General features: G+C 36.2%; 1 protein-coding gene across 2 annotated transcripts; it reads right to left on the bottom strand.

Moving 5' to 3' along the window:
* Window positions 1–5427: 5427 nt before the first annotated feature.
* On the bottom strand, window positions 5428–10236 carry LOC126692297 (uncharacterized). Of its 2 annotated transcripts, XM_050387854.1 has the most exons (3): window positions 10041–10236; window positions 7510–7687; window positions 5428–6619 (listed from the first exon to the last, which is right to left on the bottom strand). In XM_050387854.1, the coding sequence occupies exon 3, from the start codon at window positions 6595–6597 to the stop codon at window positions 5686–5688; it is 912 nt and encodes a 303-aa protein (XP_050243811.1). In that variant the 5' UTR covers window positions 6598–6619; window positions 7510–7687; window positions 10041–10236; the 3' UTR covers window positions 5428–5685. The 2 variants fall into 2 exon arrangements, with proteins under 2 accessions (XP_050243811.1, XP_050243810.1); XM_050387853.1 differs by lacking the exon at window positions 7510–7687 and having other exon boundaries at window positions 10041–10234.
* Window positions 10237–14450: the final 4214 nt, after the last annotated feature.

The following is a 14450-nucleotide window of genomic DNA, read 5'->3' as shown; positions in this document are numbered from 1 at the left end:
CTTCATCCCATCCTTCTATTCCAAATGATTTGGATGATCTGATTTCTCCTTGTCTCTCAGATGATGATCGGAAAATGCTTGTTACTATTCCTTCTCCGAAGGAAATAAGAGAGGTGTTATTTAGTATGGGTTCTAACAAGGCTCTAGGCCCCGATGGAATGTCGGCTCTCTTTAACAAATTTTATTGGAACATCATAGGGGGTGAGGTGGTTGAAGCTGTGTCTAGCTTCTTTATTAGGGGCTTCATGCTTAGAGAGTTAAACCACTCTTTTATTGTATTAAAATCAAAGAACAGTAATACAACAACTGTCCAGCAGTATAGGCCAATAAGCCTAGGCAATGTCCTGTACAAAATAATATCTAAGCTGCTTGCTAATAGGCTTAAGAGGGTTCTTGATAAAATAGTCTCTCCTTGGCAAACTGCTTTTGTTCCAGAAAGGACTATTCAGGAAAATACGTTCATTGCCCAAGAGATCATGTATGAAATGAGGAAGAAGAAAGGAAAAAGTCCTTGGATGGAGCTCAAGATAGATATGGAGAAGGCCTATGATAGGCTTGAATGGGAATTTCTTCACAAAGTCAAGAAGTGTTTTTGATTTCTAGAGGTATGGATCCAGTGGGTGCTTCAATATATTACAACACCCTCTTTCTCTATTCTCATCAATGGAGCTCCCTATGGGTTCTTCAAATCTGAAAGAGGCCTTAGGCAAGGGGACCCTCTATCCCCTTTCTTATTTGTTCTAGCAGGAGAGGTCTTATCTAGAATGATTGGAAGAGCAGGTCTTAATGATAGGATCAAGGGGGTCAAATTATCTCGAGATAGTGAACCAATTACTCATTTACAATTTGCTGATGATCTATTTTTATTTGCCCATGCAAGGGAGACTGACACAATTGGCATCATGGAGTGTATTAATTTATTCTTAGCATGGTCGAAGCAAAAAATAAACTTGTCAAAGTCTGTTATCATGTTCAGCAAAAATGTTTCACTTTTTCTCAAAGGTCGATTGGCAAATATGTTAAGGATAAATACTTCAAATAGGAGGGAAAAATATCTTGGGCTTCCTCTAGTCACGGGCAAGGAGAAAAGGTTGGCACTTCAAGAGGTTATTGATAAGGTTAATAGCCGTCTTCAAGGATGGAAAATGAAAGTGTTATCTCAAGAAGCAAGAAGGGCTCTTATCAGGTCAGTATTTTCATCCATCCCTTCTTACCACATGTCTTCCCTTCTTTTGCCAAAGTCTATATGTAAGAAGCTTGATGGTATCAATAGAAATTTTGGTGGGGAATAGATGAAAAGAATCATGGGTTGTTTTTAAAAAGCTGGGACTTAATATGCCTCCCTAAATGGGCTAGTGGTATAGATATAAGGAAAACAGAGGATTTGAATAAAGCTTTAGTAGCTAAATTATCTTGGGAGGTGGCAAGTAACTCCGAGAAAAAATGGGTTCAAATCTTTCGGAAGAAATATGTGAAGCATAGAAACTTTATGAAGATGCAGTTTCCTAAATCTGCTTCTTGGGCAGCTATAAGTATATTCAAATGCAGAGATGTCCTTAGAAATGGGCTTTGCCATAAGATTGGGAATGAATGGGGTACGTGTATATGGGAAGACCCATGGGTTCCTAAAATCCCAAGATTTATTCCCACCAGCTCCAATGACACAAGTAGCAATGATGTTTATGTGGCTTGTCTCATTGACCATGACTCAAGACAATGGGATCATGGTAAGCTATTCAATTTATTTGATACGGAGACAGTAATGAAAATACTTAAGATCAATCTTCCACATCACCAACAAAATGATCAAATTTTTTGGTGTTTATCAAAATCGGCTCTTTCTCAGTCAAGTCAGCTTATATGTCAATCATCCAACCCCAGTTAACTGGCCCAAATCCTCTTAGTATCAAAGAAATGAGAGGTTTATGGAATCTTAAGGTCCATGCCAGATTCAAGAATCTCCTGTGGAAGATGGTTTGGAGGACGCTTCCTGTAGGTGAGGAGATGGAGAAAAGATCTCATATCCCATCCATTGAGTGTTTCTTATGCAAGAATGCAATTGAGACAATTGAACATATTTTCCTTCAATCTCTGTGGACCTCTCAGGTATGGCTTATGGCTTCATGACCTTTAAATATGTCTAATTTATCTCATATTGATATTATAGAATGGGTAAAATGTATCATTGATCCCAAAATGAAATTGGGAATAAGGGATGAGGAATCCCTTCATTTCCAATTATATGCCTCAATTGTGTGTGACAGGATTTGGATGCAGAGGAATAAGGCTAGATTTGGTGAAGATATTGGTTCAGTGGTAGATCTTACTAGGAAAATTCAGAGCTCTTTTAACGAACAAAAAGCCGCTTGGGAAGAAGTTCGTGGGGAAAAACTAGAATTGATTGAGTCTAGTTGGATCCCTCCTCCTACTGGTTGGGTGAAATTAAATTTTGATGCTGCCATAAGAGAGAATAAAACTTCAGTTGCAATGGTGGGCAGAGACAATCGTGGCAGAGTTGTTTTGGATTAGATTGACATTTTGGACACAGGAAGCCCCCTGTGGAGTGAAGCTAAAGCGGTCTATGCAGCGATTAATAAAGTAGTTGAAGCTGGGCTCAAAAAAGTTATAATAGAAGGTGATGCTTGGAATGTTATTGAACCTCTTAAAGACAAAAAGTCATCATCTGATTGGACTATTGATGTAATATTGTTGAATATTTTAGCTCTTTGTAGTCTATTTGATGATGTTTCTTTTTCTTTTATGAAAAGAGAGGGTAATTCCTCGGCCCATTTGTTAGCCTTCTGGGTTGCTTTTTGTAACAACTTGAGGCCTGTCTCCATCTCTAATCCATTTTTGTTAGTGGCTCAAGTTTTGGAAAGAGATGGGCAAAAGCCCATGAGTTCCATGCTATACCAATCCTGGTTTCCTTTTGTGAATAAAGATGTTTATTCAGCAAAAAAAAATATATAGAGATATATATATATATATATATATATTAATGTCAGCACAAGTTAGCTCTACCAAACTTGATTATACCTTTTTTAGGTGAATTGGTGTTAATTTGTTTACTATTTCTTCGCTTGACCACCAATAATGGTTAACTCTATCTCTGACTTCAAATGGGAAGTCATGACTCTACATTAATAGCTGTAAATATATAACATTCTCCAAAATCATCTAACATAAAACATTACAATATTATCTGTGCATCGCATGGATAAATTACTAGTCCATTTATAATTATGGTAATTTTTTATTTGATCTCATGAAAATTTGCCATATATACAAACACAATTTATATCTATATAATATTTTAAAACTGAAGCATAACATTTATTATTATTACGCTCTTATTGAGCTACATTAGTGTAACATTTCTATCCATTTGGTCCACTGCAATCTATTTGGTCCATTCAATGAATCTTTGTGAATAAGAGATTTGTGTAGAAAGATGAGCTACATTATTGATAATTATCATATTCTCAACATAATGTTATTAGCAAGCTATTGATAAAATTACATTTTTCTCATGTTATTAAAGTTTTGTAATTTTTTTTCTTCTGATATAAGTGATATATTTACTTAATTATAATAGTGGGGCCAAAGAATTTGTGGTCCCAGCCCACTTCCCGTTAGGGTCTAAGGTCCGCACCGAGGAGAATAGTTGCCGAGGACAAGTAGGGAAAGTCCCAATGGTCTAGGGAGGCAGCCGAGGATGACCCTATCCTCGGCATCCCGAGGACTAAAAGGGAATAACGACACGTCATCAAAGGCAGCCTCTAAGGTGCTCCTAGAAGAAAAGACGAGTAGAATAGGACTCGCACGGGGGTGCAGTGTGGGAATGGATCAAGGAAAAGACGTCACCTCCGCATTGAATGCGCCAACAAACGTCCTAACCACATTGATGGGAAAAGACCCCTGAACAGTGTGGCTTCGGTTATTGCAACTAATAGAAAGTAGAGAGAGGCAGCTGATGGGACAAGCACTCGAGTAGCTACCTGCCTGATCGACAGATGGAATGTTAGGATCAACTGGGAAGGGTTATATAATGTAAAGGGTCATGCGCCAAAAGAAGGGGGGAACATATCGTCTCCCGGACCATTAAGCCTTAAAAAGGAGAATAATAAGAACATGAAACTTCTCGGACGAGGTCTAAGGACCGAAGCCACTTAGGTCGTGTTGGAAAAAAGTCTTGTTAGATATGCCAGGTTCATCCTCGTGCAAATTACTATGAAAATCATGACTAACCATCGTCCGGTAACCAAGGCCTAGCCTTTCAGCCCACTCTCTACAAATTTATTGTTTGAGCCTTTAACGTTCGAATCCAACACACCAACTTAGGGTCGTTACAAATTGAGTCCTTACACATTTATTTTTAAGTAAATTAATAAGAAAATTTATTTACATACGAATTTTGATTAAACCATACATCGCACGAGTATAATGCTATTATTTATGTGGGGCTAGAGAATTTATGAACCCAGTCCACTTTACATTAGGGCCCAAGGCCCCAGCTGAGGAAAGGCATTGCCGAAGACATACAATGAAAGTCCAAATGGCCTAGGGATATAGTCGAGGACAATTTTGTCCTCGGCATCCCAGAGCGCTCCTAAAAGAAAGGGCGAGCACAGTGTAGGAGCGGCCCAAGTAAAAGGCTGTTAATATTGCAATTAAGTACTCTACGCCTGATAGGTCCATGCTCTTCAGCTTTTACAACCACCCCCAACCACTTTGGGTATGGGCTGAAAAGACAAGTACCTGCCCTAAAAAGCGAAACCTACACATAGATGCATAAGAGAGGGGAAAAGCTAGTATAAAAGAAGAGGGAAGCAGCCAAGAAGAAGTGGGGGACATATCGTCTCCCGGACCATTGAGCCCTAAAAAGGAGAATAATAAGAACATGAAACTCCTCGGACGAGGTCTAAGGACTGGAGCCACTCAGGTCGTGTTGGAAAAAAGTTTTGTTAGATACGCCATGTTCATCCTCATGCAAATTATTATGAAAACCATGGCTAACCACCGTCCGGTGACCAAGGCCTAGCCTTTCAACCAACTTTCTACAAATTTATTGTTTGGGCCTTTAACGTTCGAACCCAACACACCAACTTGGGGTCATTACAAATTGAGTCCTTATAATAACTATTTACTCTTTAAGTTATTCAAGACACATAAATGATGAACTATTTGTAAGGAGCATTAGAAACAAATTTCAATTATACATTACATTATTTACAAAATATCTCAACTTACAAAATTTAAAACACGATGAAATAATAAATATAGATGGCTTAATTTTGAAAAATCTAATATATTGTATCAACTATAATTTATTAAAAAATAACCACATCATTTTAAGAAAGGTTTGAAACACATTTATAAATGTCATCTTCTATTATAATTTTTCATTTAACAAAAAAAAAATACAAGTCGTCAAATTTTTTTCGTGAGACTAACAAAATGAAAATCTAGTGTCAAAATAGAACATGGCTTCGGGCTACATGTAAATCACTCTGCAAGAACTTCCTTGCTTTTATAGGGCGAAAAAGTGAACTTACTTGAGGGTTTCATGGGAAAAAAAAAATCCCATTATTGTAAATAAATTAAAACTACAATACTCTATCTGCAAAATTATTTCCCACCTGACAGAATTTCTTGTTGGAATTGGTAAAAGCCCAGAACCAAATCTCAATACGTCCCCCTCCATGAATTCCACTTCAGTTTAAGTTGATACCACAAATGAGGAATACCCAGGACCCCTCTTGATAACCTTGGATCAAATACATCAAAATTTACCCTCCTCAGGGAATCCAAGAGAACTTGAGCGGGAACAGCATGCAGAAGCACTGGGCGAGCCTCAGCCGGCACTGTTCCAGCTAGTTCACGAGCCTTCTGTAGATGGATATTAGCTACTGATGCCATCTCAAAGACTGCATCACACAAATGCTCACGAGAATCCAAGAGGATCTCTGAACGACCGCCCTCCTTCACCAACAAGCCATGCTTGGAAGCCACTTTAACTGGTATGTATGAAAAATGCTGGTTACGACTGGCATGGTAAGGTAGTGACTTAAGCAGCAAAAGGAGGCCACTTGCTTTACCAATATGAGATGCTGCATGATCAGCTGCAGTAGACCTGATACCACCACCTTGAAGTGTCATGTACAGAATAGTTGATACAGTATCCTCGGCATATTTCTCCAACTCTTCAATGGATTCGGGAATATCAGTAACCTCTCTTCTTGCATCATTGATCCGAGCTTCAATAGACCGTTTCAACCATCCCTTGCTGATTTGATTCTCAGATATCACTGATGATAGAGCCTGTGCTGTGGGGTGCTCTATTAACTTTTTAGCATAGATTTTGTCTATAGCTTCCTGCCACCAGACGAGGCGCATAAGCCCAACCCTGGGATCAGAAGCAACATCCATGGCTCTCGCTGTTTCAACATTAAAGGCACGGAGTGCAAAAGCAGCCTTCCGCATTGAAGGGGGAAGTTCAAGGAGGCAGAGATAGTGATGGTAATCATAGCTACGTACTTGTTGTACACAGTGGGAGAAAGCTGACCGTAGGCTACTAGATGCAGAAGCACCATTCATCAAATCCCAGATGTAGTTCTTCCTGCAGATACATAACTATATCAACTATAACAGTGTACAAAGAGTAACAATACACTGAAAAAAGATATACGAACATCCACTCAGTCATCCTAGCATTCCTTGTTAGCCTTTTTTAGTCTTCCAGCTTGTCTCACAAATTTGTTTTTTCAGTTTTTTATTCTTTTTCTTTCCTAAAGACTAACAAGCAGTAAAGGAAAGGTTGTACTTTGTGCACAAACCTCCCACTTTTGCAAGTTTGGGAGAGGTGATGGTAGGTCTCAAACCCATTACCTATCGCTTCTTGGCAAAAGGCACTTGCCATTACACCAAGGCCTGATCTCTTGACTAATAAACACAACTAAAATAGGAAAAACAATCAACGATGGAAAGATTGAAAAATATATCTTCCAAAATCCATTTAAATTTCATTTAAAGCTATCCATCAAACACATAAGGGCTTCTATGACGTAAAGAAGAGATTACAAAACAATATGTCTAACAACTCCTTAGTGCCATTTCTAAAGCCTCAAACACAATGTTGGTTAAACAACTAAATGCTCCAAACGTTGAAATCTTTTTCATTCTCAATTATGTGTACATCAAGTAAAGCACTGCTGCAAACATTCAAGTTTCAAGAGCCTATTGTTTTCATGGAATTTTTAATAAATATCACCCTCGGACTTTCATGTGAGTCTGAGTGTCAATTTGGCCAGTGACCTTTAGATTTAAACAATTGATCCCTAGATATAAGGTTTGTGGCAAATTAAATCTTCTTTTAAAGCTTAACAGATTTAATCATGTGATGTGCACATGGTTTCTGCCACATCATCAATAATTTTGAATGTCATTATAAACATGATCACATTATGTTTATACTAAAAATTATAAAAGAAGGTTTGAATTGTCACAAACCTAGTGTCAAAAGGGTTAGTTGGTCAAGTTGAAAGTCCAAAACCAAATTGACACTCCTGTCAAAATCTGAGGATATATATGTGTGTGTTGGATAAAATCCAGATTCCAGACACAAGACACTCATGGTTCTTTCCACGCACATTAATCCACATCCTTTTTTGTGGTCAGCAAATCTGGTCTTCAATACAAAGCAAAAGTCATGCTTTTAAAAACACAGAATCCAGCTGAACAAACAATGTCATTTATGAGAGGAATAGTAGGGCTGAACTTTAAGCATCCACAAGAGTAGGGCTTAGATTTTGAAGGTGCAAGTTACAATTTCACAACAGCACTGGATTTCAAAAGTAAATAGAAGTGCTTAGGCTGATTACCACAAGAAATAAAAGGTGGAATTGGCACAAGATGCTTAAGAGCGTAATGATATCCCTGAATCACAGTATCTGAATAAATATCATCTATGGCATCTGAAACACCACTAGAGCCTGTACTCCCTTGGAATTCTAGCTGATGCTTATCCTAGAAGAGACACTGAAGTTTCTTTATATTCATCTTCCTTACCAGCAGGCTTGGAAATAAACTAGAAAGTAAAAATACTAAAACACCACAAAGGCACTATTTATCCACACCACAAAATTGGGTCTTTGAAAACATGAAGTTGATTGATTTACATGTACAATCATATTTACAGAGTTGGCAACTCTACGTAGATAGGGTTATCAAGTTGGAATGGAATGATTTGGGCTGAACTTTAGAGATGACCATCAAATTACACATCAAATGCACCCCAATTACACAGGCAGTATATTAAGGTAGCTACAAAAATTATGGACATCTAAAAAATCCTCCAAATTGGAAAATGAATGGCCACTCAATGCAGCCATCTAATCATATATTCATTTTTTTTTTTTTGTAAGTAAGAATGATATATACACAAAAAAGGCTACTCTATGCATGAAAACACAGAGCACACCAAATATTACAAGAAAATGAAAAAAGAGAACTGCCCCCCATAAATTAGCCCGGTGGCTATGATCTAGCCAGATGGTCCACAAGAGGTATAAAGGAACTGCCCCCCATAAATTAGCGCAGTGGTGACCACCAAAGCCTCCTTTCCAGCTAGCCAACAACTACACCCTCTCGGGCATAACCCAATGAAGAGTAAAGAGCAAACAAACAAAACACCAATGAGGTAGAACCTATAGCCGAGATATAAAAGTTGAATCCTAAAAACGATCAATCCTATCATTACAAACTTATAGGGGGAATATGCATATATAAAATATTAAAAACTTTTTGAACTGTTTTAGAATTGCATACATTGAAAAAAAAAAATGGAGACAAAGTTGAGAACCTTCTTAAAAGATTAGATCATCCAGCAATTTAAAAAACTTACAGGTACGTTAAAATATAAAATAATGCAAAGAAAAAAGTTTTTTTTTTATTCCTGACTGGTATGTTGAGGATCCATAGCCAACACCAAAATTTTGGGACTAAATCTTGGTTGCTATTGGTCCCAAAAGATAAAAACTATTACTCAACATTTCCCCACCCCCATACCATACCAAATAGCAAACATCTAAACATCACAATCTGTCAATATGGCCAAGAGAGAGAGAGAGAGAGATAAAAATAAATAAATAAAATAAAAAAAGAGTAAAAGGAGGAAGACAAAAAAAATTGAGGTAAGTGAAAATTTATTTAAACCCATAATTTTTAAATTGGATTGTAATTATTTGAATCTTAGACAGTTTGAATTGAAATTTATTATATCAGGGATTTTCTTATTTAGTTTTGAATAATATATAACTTAACTTAATTATTTATCAAAATGAATATCTCTCTCTCTCTCTTAGCAAACACCACTAAGAACTAAAGCCTGTACAAACACTATGTTTTAGGGGGAAAGATAGAAAAGCTCTTAGAGGAATTTTGCCTAACAGGTGAATTCTTTTCTTCAGAAACCTAGAATAACACAACCAAACTCATAGCAAGTAATGAAATCCAATTCCAAAAAAGAATCCAGCAAATATGTGTACAGCTTGACTACTCTTAAAACTCCAATCAAAATTACCAACAAATGGGTTTCAAAATCTACCATAATCTCTGAGAACTAAATGCAAAAATGACAAAAAATGGCAACTAACTAACTAACTAAATAACCCATTCCCAAAGACCACATCAAATTAAAAACCCACAACCTGATTAAAACAAAACAGATAATGGAATTAAAATATATATATATATATATATATATATATATATCAACCTACAATACCCAAATCCAAAATCCAATCTTTTTGCAAAACCTTACCACGAATGTATTCAATACAGAGAATCACAGACCCAGAACGAAAATTTCCCAAAAAAAAAAAAAAAAACTAAAAACATAACATTCTGATCTCAGACTCTCTAAGCTGAGAGCGCAAGCTAATTAAAATTTAATGGAACTGGGCATACCATTACCATGTAGTGTAATTGAAATAATGAGAGGATATTAGATCTTCGAAAGAAATAATGAAATGGAAGCTTACCACAACAGAGGAAAGAGAGAGAGAAATGAGCTTGGCAGCTGAAGAAGCGAGAGGTGAAGCTGAAGAATTACTCTCCCAATGCTCTGCTACAGACTCACACGACTAGTCGTCTATGGTCTCTGTGAGTATCACCAAAATTGAGAGAGAGAGAGAGAGAGTACTGTACTGGCGTGTGTGCACTGTGTACAACGTCATTGGTGGTGTGCATTTCACTTCAGTGTGGGTTAGGAGGCCCAATGGTTTTGGACAAGACCAAAGGGATTTACTAAAATTTGGAACATGGATTATGTTTCCATCTAAAAGCCCAGCCCAAACCTTACACCCACAACAACAACTACAAGAAGCTAGAGGCGGAAAGTTTTGTTTTGTACACCCTTTCTTAAATACTATAAAAATGGGATTAGGTGGTGGATTTAAACCGAGTCACATGGAATGTCATAACCTTACCACCATATTCACCCCAGGTTTTTATGTTGCTTTGGGTCATGGGCTTGACAAAAAGAGATTGCGATGACAAAGAATGATTTTAGTTATAAGTGTGGAAAATAGAGTTTTGGTGGGATGCGAAGTCCTCCTCGTACATAGAATTGTTAATGAGGCACGATTTCTTTGGTACTTGTGTATTTTTTTTTTTTTTTCTCTCTCTTTTTTTGATTAAGTACATAGGTAGTAATTGAGTTATAAATGGATTAGATTGATGCTCAAATGATTTTTACTTTTTATTTTTATAATCGGTTGACAAGAGTGTTTTAGGGAACAACTCTTCAGTTTTTTTTTGTTTTTTAATTATGTGCTTTGGATATATTTTTCTTTGATTGTGCATGCACAATGTGGCATTGAGTTTTAGAGTTAGTTATGATATGATCTTAGCTATCCACAATGACTAGGTCATGTCAAAACTTAGAATAGATTCAATCATATTAAAATTTGAAGTTACGAACCAACTAAAAAGTTCATTACTATAAATTGTTTTAGTAATTAAGTGTTTGAATTAATAAATTAAATAAGAAATATCTTATAATCAACTTTATATTAACAATTTAAACTCTATGAATAACAGATATGGATTCAATTCTTGTCTATAGTAAGAACCAATTAATGTTTTAACTTGGGAAACTCAACTTGCTTCATGCCTTCACCAACTTCATCATCACTAGAGTGACTGTTGTCATGTTCATTCACCTTCAAACCAAGGTAAGAACAAAACTTTGATATCAGCTAACTCAAACCAAAAGTCATAAGAAGAAAAATATATTTCGTTTACAGGTTTGGAGAGAAGGGAAAAAAAAACGCTAATAGATATCTTAATAGATATAATTTGACTAAAAAAGTATTAAAGACACCTAATAATAACCCTAAACTTAAAATTTTTAAAATTACATCAAAAAATACTAAAAATAATAAATAACAAAAATTGCAGATTTTGTTCTACATCAAGCATGCATAATCCTTCACTTGCCAGCCATCAATTTATAACCCTACTTGACACCCATCAACTTCCTATAGTCAATAGCCAAGTTTGAACCAAGAAAAGTCGGTATAGATCGATTGAACAAACTATCCAAATTCATTATACCAAGGTTAAGAATCCCTTGAGGCATGCCTGACGAATCACGCACATGAAATGCCATAACGTGTTGGGTTTTATCCATCAAACTCTCCAACAAGATATGAACTTTACCAATGCGCCTGTCCTTCCTGTAAGGCCGCTTGCTGTAGATTTCTAGTACCAACGTAGTGTTAGGCTTGTGAAACACCAAGTCTTTATTGATTGCAAATATGAACTTGTCGTTCCATGTGGGGTTCTTGTTTCCGGCATAGTCAACCCTTGAAGTAAGCTTTTTTTGCGGGCTAATCCATGCAACCATGTAGGTTTTGATGCTTGATTCTTTGTATGAAGGCAAATCTTGTGCAGAGATGAGATTGATCTCAATAATTGTTGGTTTAGGTGGAGTTGCCATGGCCATAAACATGACCATGACAAAAGAAAACAAAGGTAATTGATGAAGAAGATGAGAAGAATAGAAAGGTCTAGGTTGAGTTCTTGGGCTGTAGGGCAATATAATATATATATATGATTAAAAGATCCTAGTAGATTTCGACTTAATAGTTATATAGAAAGAAACTAGTCGGTTTGAATATATATGATTAAAAAAATATCTTATTAGTTTTCGACTTGTAGAAAAAAACACGTTTTGAATGTATATGATTAAAAAATCCTATTCCTATTAGGTTTCCACTTAATAGTTAATACAGAGAGAAACACTGTTTGTAGGCATATGAAGCCGCCCCCCCTCCCCCACCCATTTGTCACCCATTCTCCCAGTCCTCAATCAAAAATTAGGAACACCATCAAATTTAAAAAAAAAAAAAAAAAAAAAAAATTATCTGTTCTACTTTCAAGCAAAAAAAAAAAAAAAAACCCAAAAAAATTTGAACTAAAATCTGAAAAAAAAAATATATATATATATATATATATAACAAAACCAAGCCCACGGCAAGCCCATTACAGGTAGCACGCTCACGGCAAGCTCACGGATTCTCAACCAAAAAAAAAAAAAAAAAAAATACAGAGAATCAGAAATTGAACCCATCACGTCGCTGGCGCCTGGCAGAATCCCATCACGTTGCGTCGTCGCTGGCAGAGAGATCAAACCCCAATACAAAAGCAAACCAAACACAGAACTCAGCAAACCAAACACAGAGCACAGAGGTGTTTATCAAAAAAAAAAATCCCCAATATACAAACCAAAACCAAACCCAGTAACCCACGGACGGTCACGTCGCCGTCGTCGTCGCCGCAGCGAGCTCGTCGTCGTCATCGTCGCTCGCTCAGTCGCCCCTCATCGCAGATCGGAGATCGGAGAACGCAGATCGCTCTGCCTCTACTCCGGTGCTCGGTGCTCGCCGCTCGGTGCTCCTTCCGGCCCTCCCTCAAGGTATTTCGCTCTTTTTTCTCTCTGACTCTCTCTCAGTCTCTCGCTCATTATCTCACTGAAATTAAAAAGGAAATGAATCGCAGATCAACATCGTAGACGGTAGATAGGTCATCGGCTCATCGCTCTGCGCCTCTGCCTCTGCTCCGGTGAGCGGTGCTCGTTGCTTCCTCCGGTAGTCCGGCCCTCCCTCAGGTTTTTCTCTCAGACTCTCTCTTAGACTCTCAGTCTCTCTCTCTTTATCTCACTGAATGATTGAATAAAGAATGAAATGAAACTTATAAATGAAACTCAGCATCTTTTTTTTTTTTTTTTTTTGATGTGGAACTGTGAGAATCTGATTGGCCAATTTGGCTGACTTTCACTTTTTCTTTTTCTTTTTTATTATTATTTTTTTTTAAATTTGGCTGTCCACACACTGTGCTCCCTTGCGTCTTACACACTTGCACTCATAACAATTTTTTTTTTTTTGGGTCCTGTTGTACAACCACAACAATGTTTGTGTGTTGTGTGTTTGTGGGTTGTGTGTTGTGTGTTTGTGTGTTATAAGTGTTTTTGTTTTTGGTTGGTGTGTTTGTGTGTTGGGTTGGGCTTGTTGTATCCTATTTGGTTTGGACTTCTTTAAGGCTCAGAAACTTTGAATGGATTTTGAAGTTATTCACTGCAGTACTTGGGCTTGAGCTTCACATATTACCCAAGTTTCAATTTTGGAATTGAAACTTGGAAAAAAACAATTTAAAAAAATTTTGAAAATCATATAATATAAATAATATCGGTTTTTTTTGTTGTTTTTTTTTAAAGGACTTCACCATCCAACTTTTATTGATTAATATTATTTTAATTGCGGTCCATTAGCTAATGGATACAATAGATAGTTAATTAGCTACAGTATCACTATTATACTATAATTAGTTAATTGTATAATTAATGACAAATAAATTAAAGCAACATAGTTTATTGTTACACTAAACAACAATAATTAAAGCTATATAATTAAATTAACCAATACATTATAAAAGACAAATTAATTAAATTATTTTTGTTTTTGTTTGAGGGGTTATCATTAATTAAAGTTGTATTAAAAATGGGTTGACTGTTTAAATTATAGTGGAAATTTTGTTTTTTTCTTGAGTATGAATAACATTCATATAATTAAGTAAAAATTTCTAATTAAAATTTTATTTTTTAAAATTTTTTTCAGGTTAATTTTTGAGTCATATTCTTAAAGCTAAAAGAATTATGAGCAAACGAAAAACAATTGATGCATTCTTTAAGAAAAAAGATGTTAGCAATTCAGAAATTAGGACACCTATGGCTGTAGAAACAAATGTTAATACTTCAATGCTTGATGAACATCCCTCCAAATGTCCAAAACTTCAATTTGAAGAGATGGATCGTGATCCAGGATCACGTAAACAAATATGTGAATTTCCTATCAACAAATATGTGAATTTCGGTTGAATTCCCAACATGT

The sequence above is a fragment of the Quercus robur genome, chromosome 7 (genome assembly GCF_932294415.1).
Source record: "Quercus robur chromosome 7, dhQueRobu3.1, whole genome shotgun sequence".
Lineage (NCBI taxonomy): Eukaryota > Viridiplantae > Streptophyta > Magnoliopsida > Fagales > Fagaceae > Quercus > Quercus robur.
Note: the sequence above shows the minus strand (reverse complement) of the source record. Positions and strands in the feature narration are given on the sequence as shown.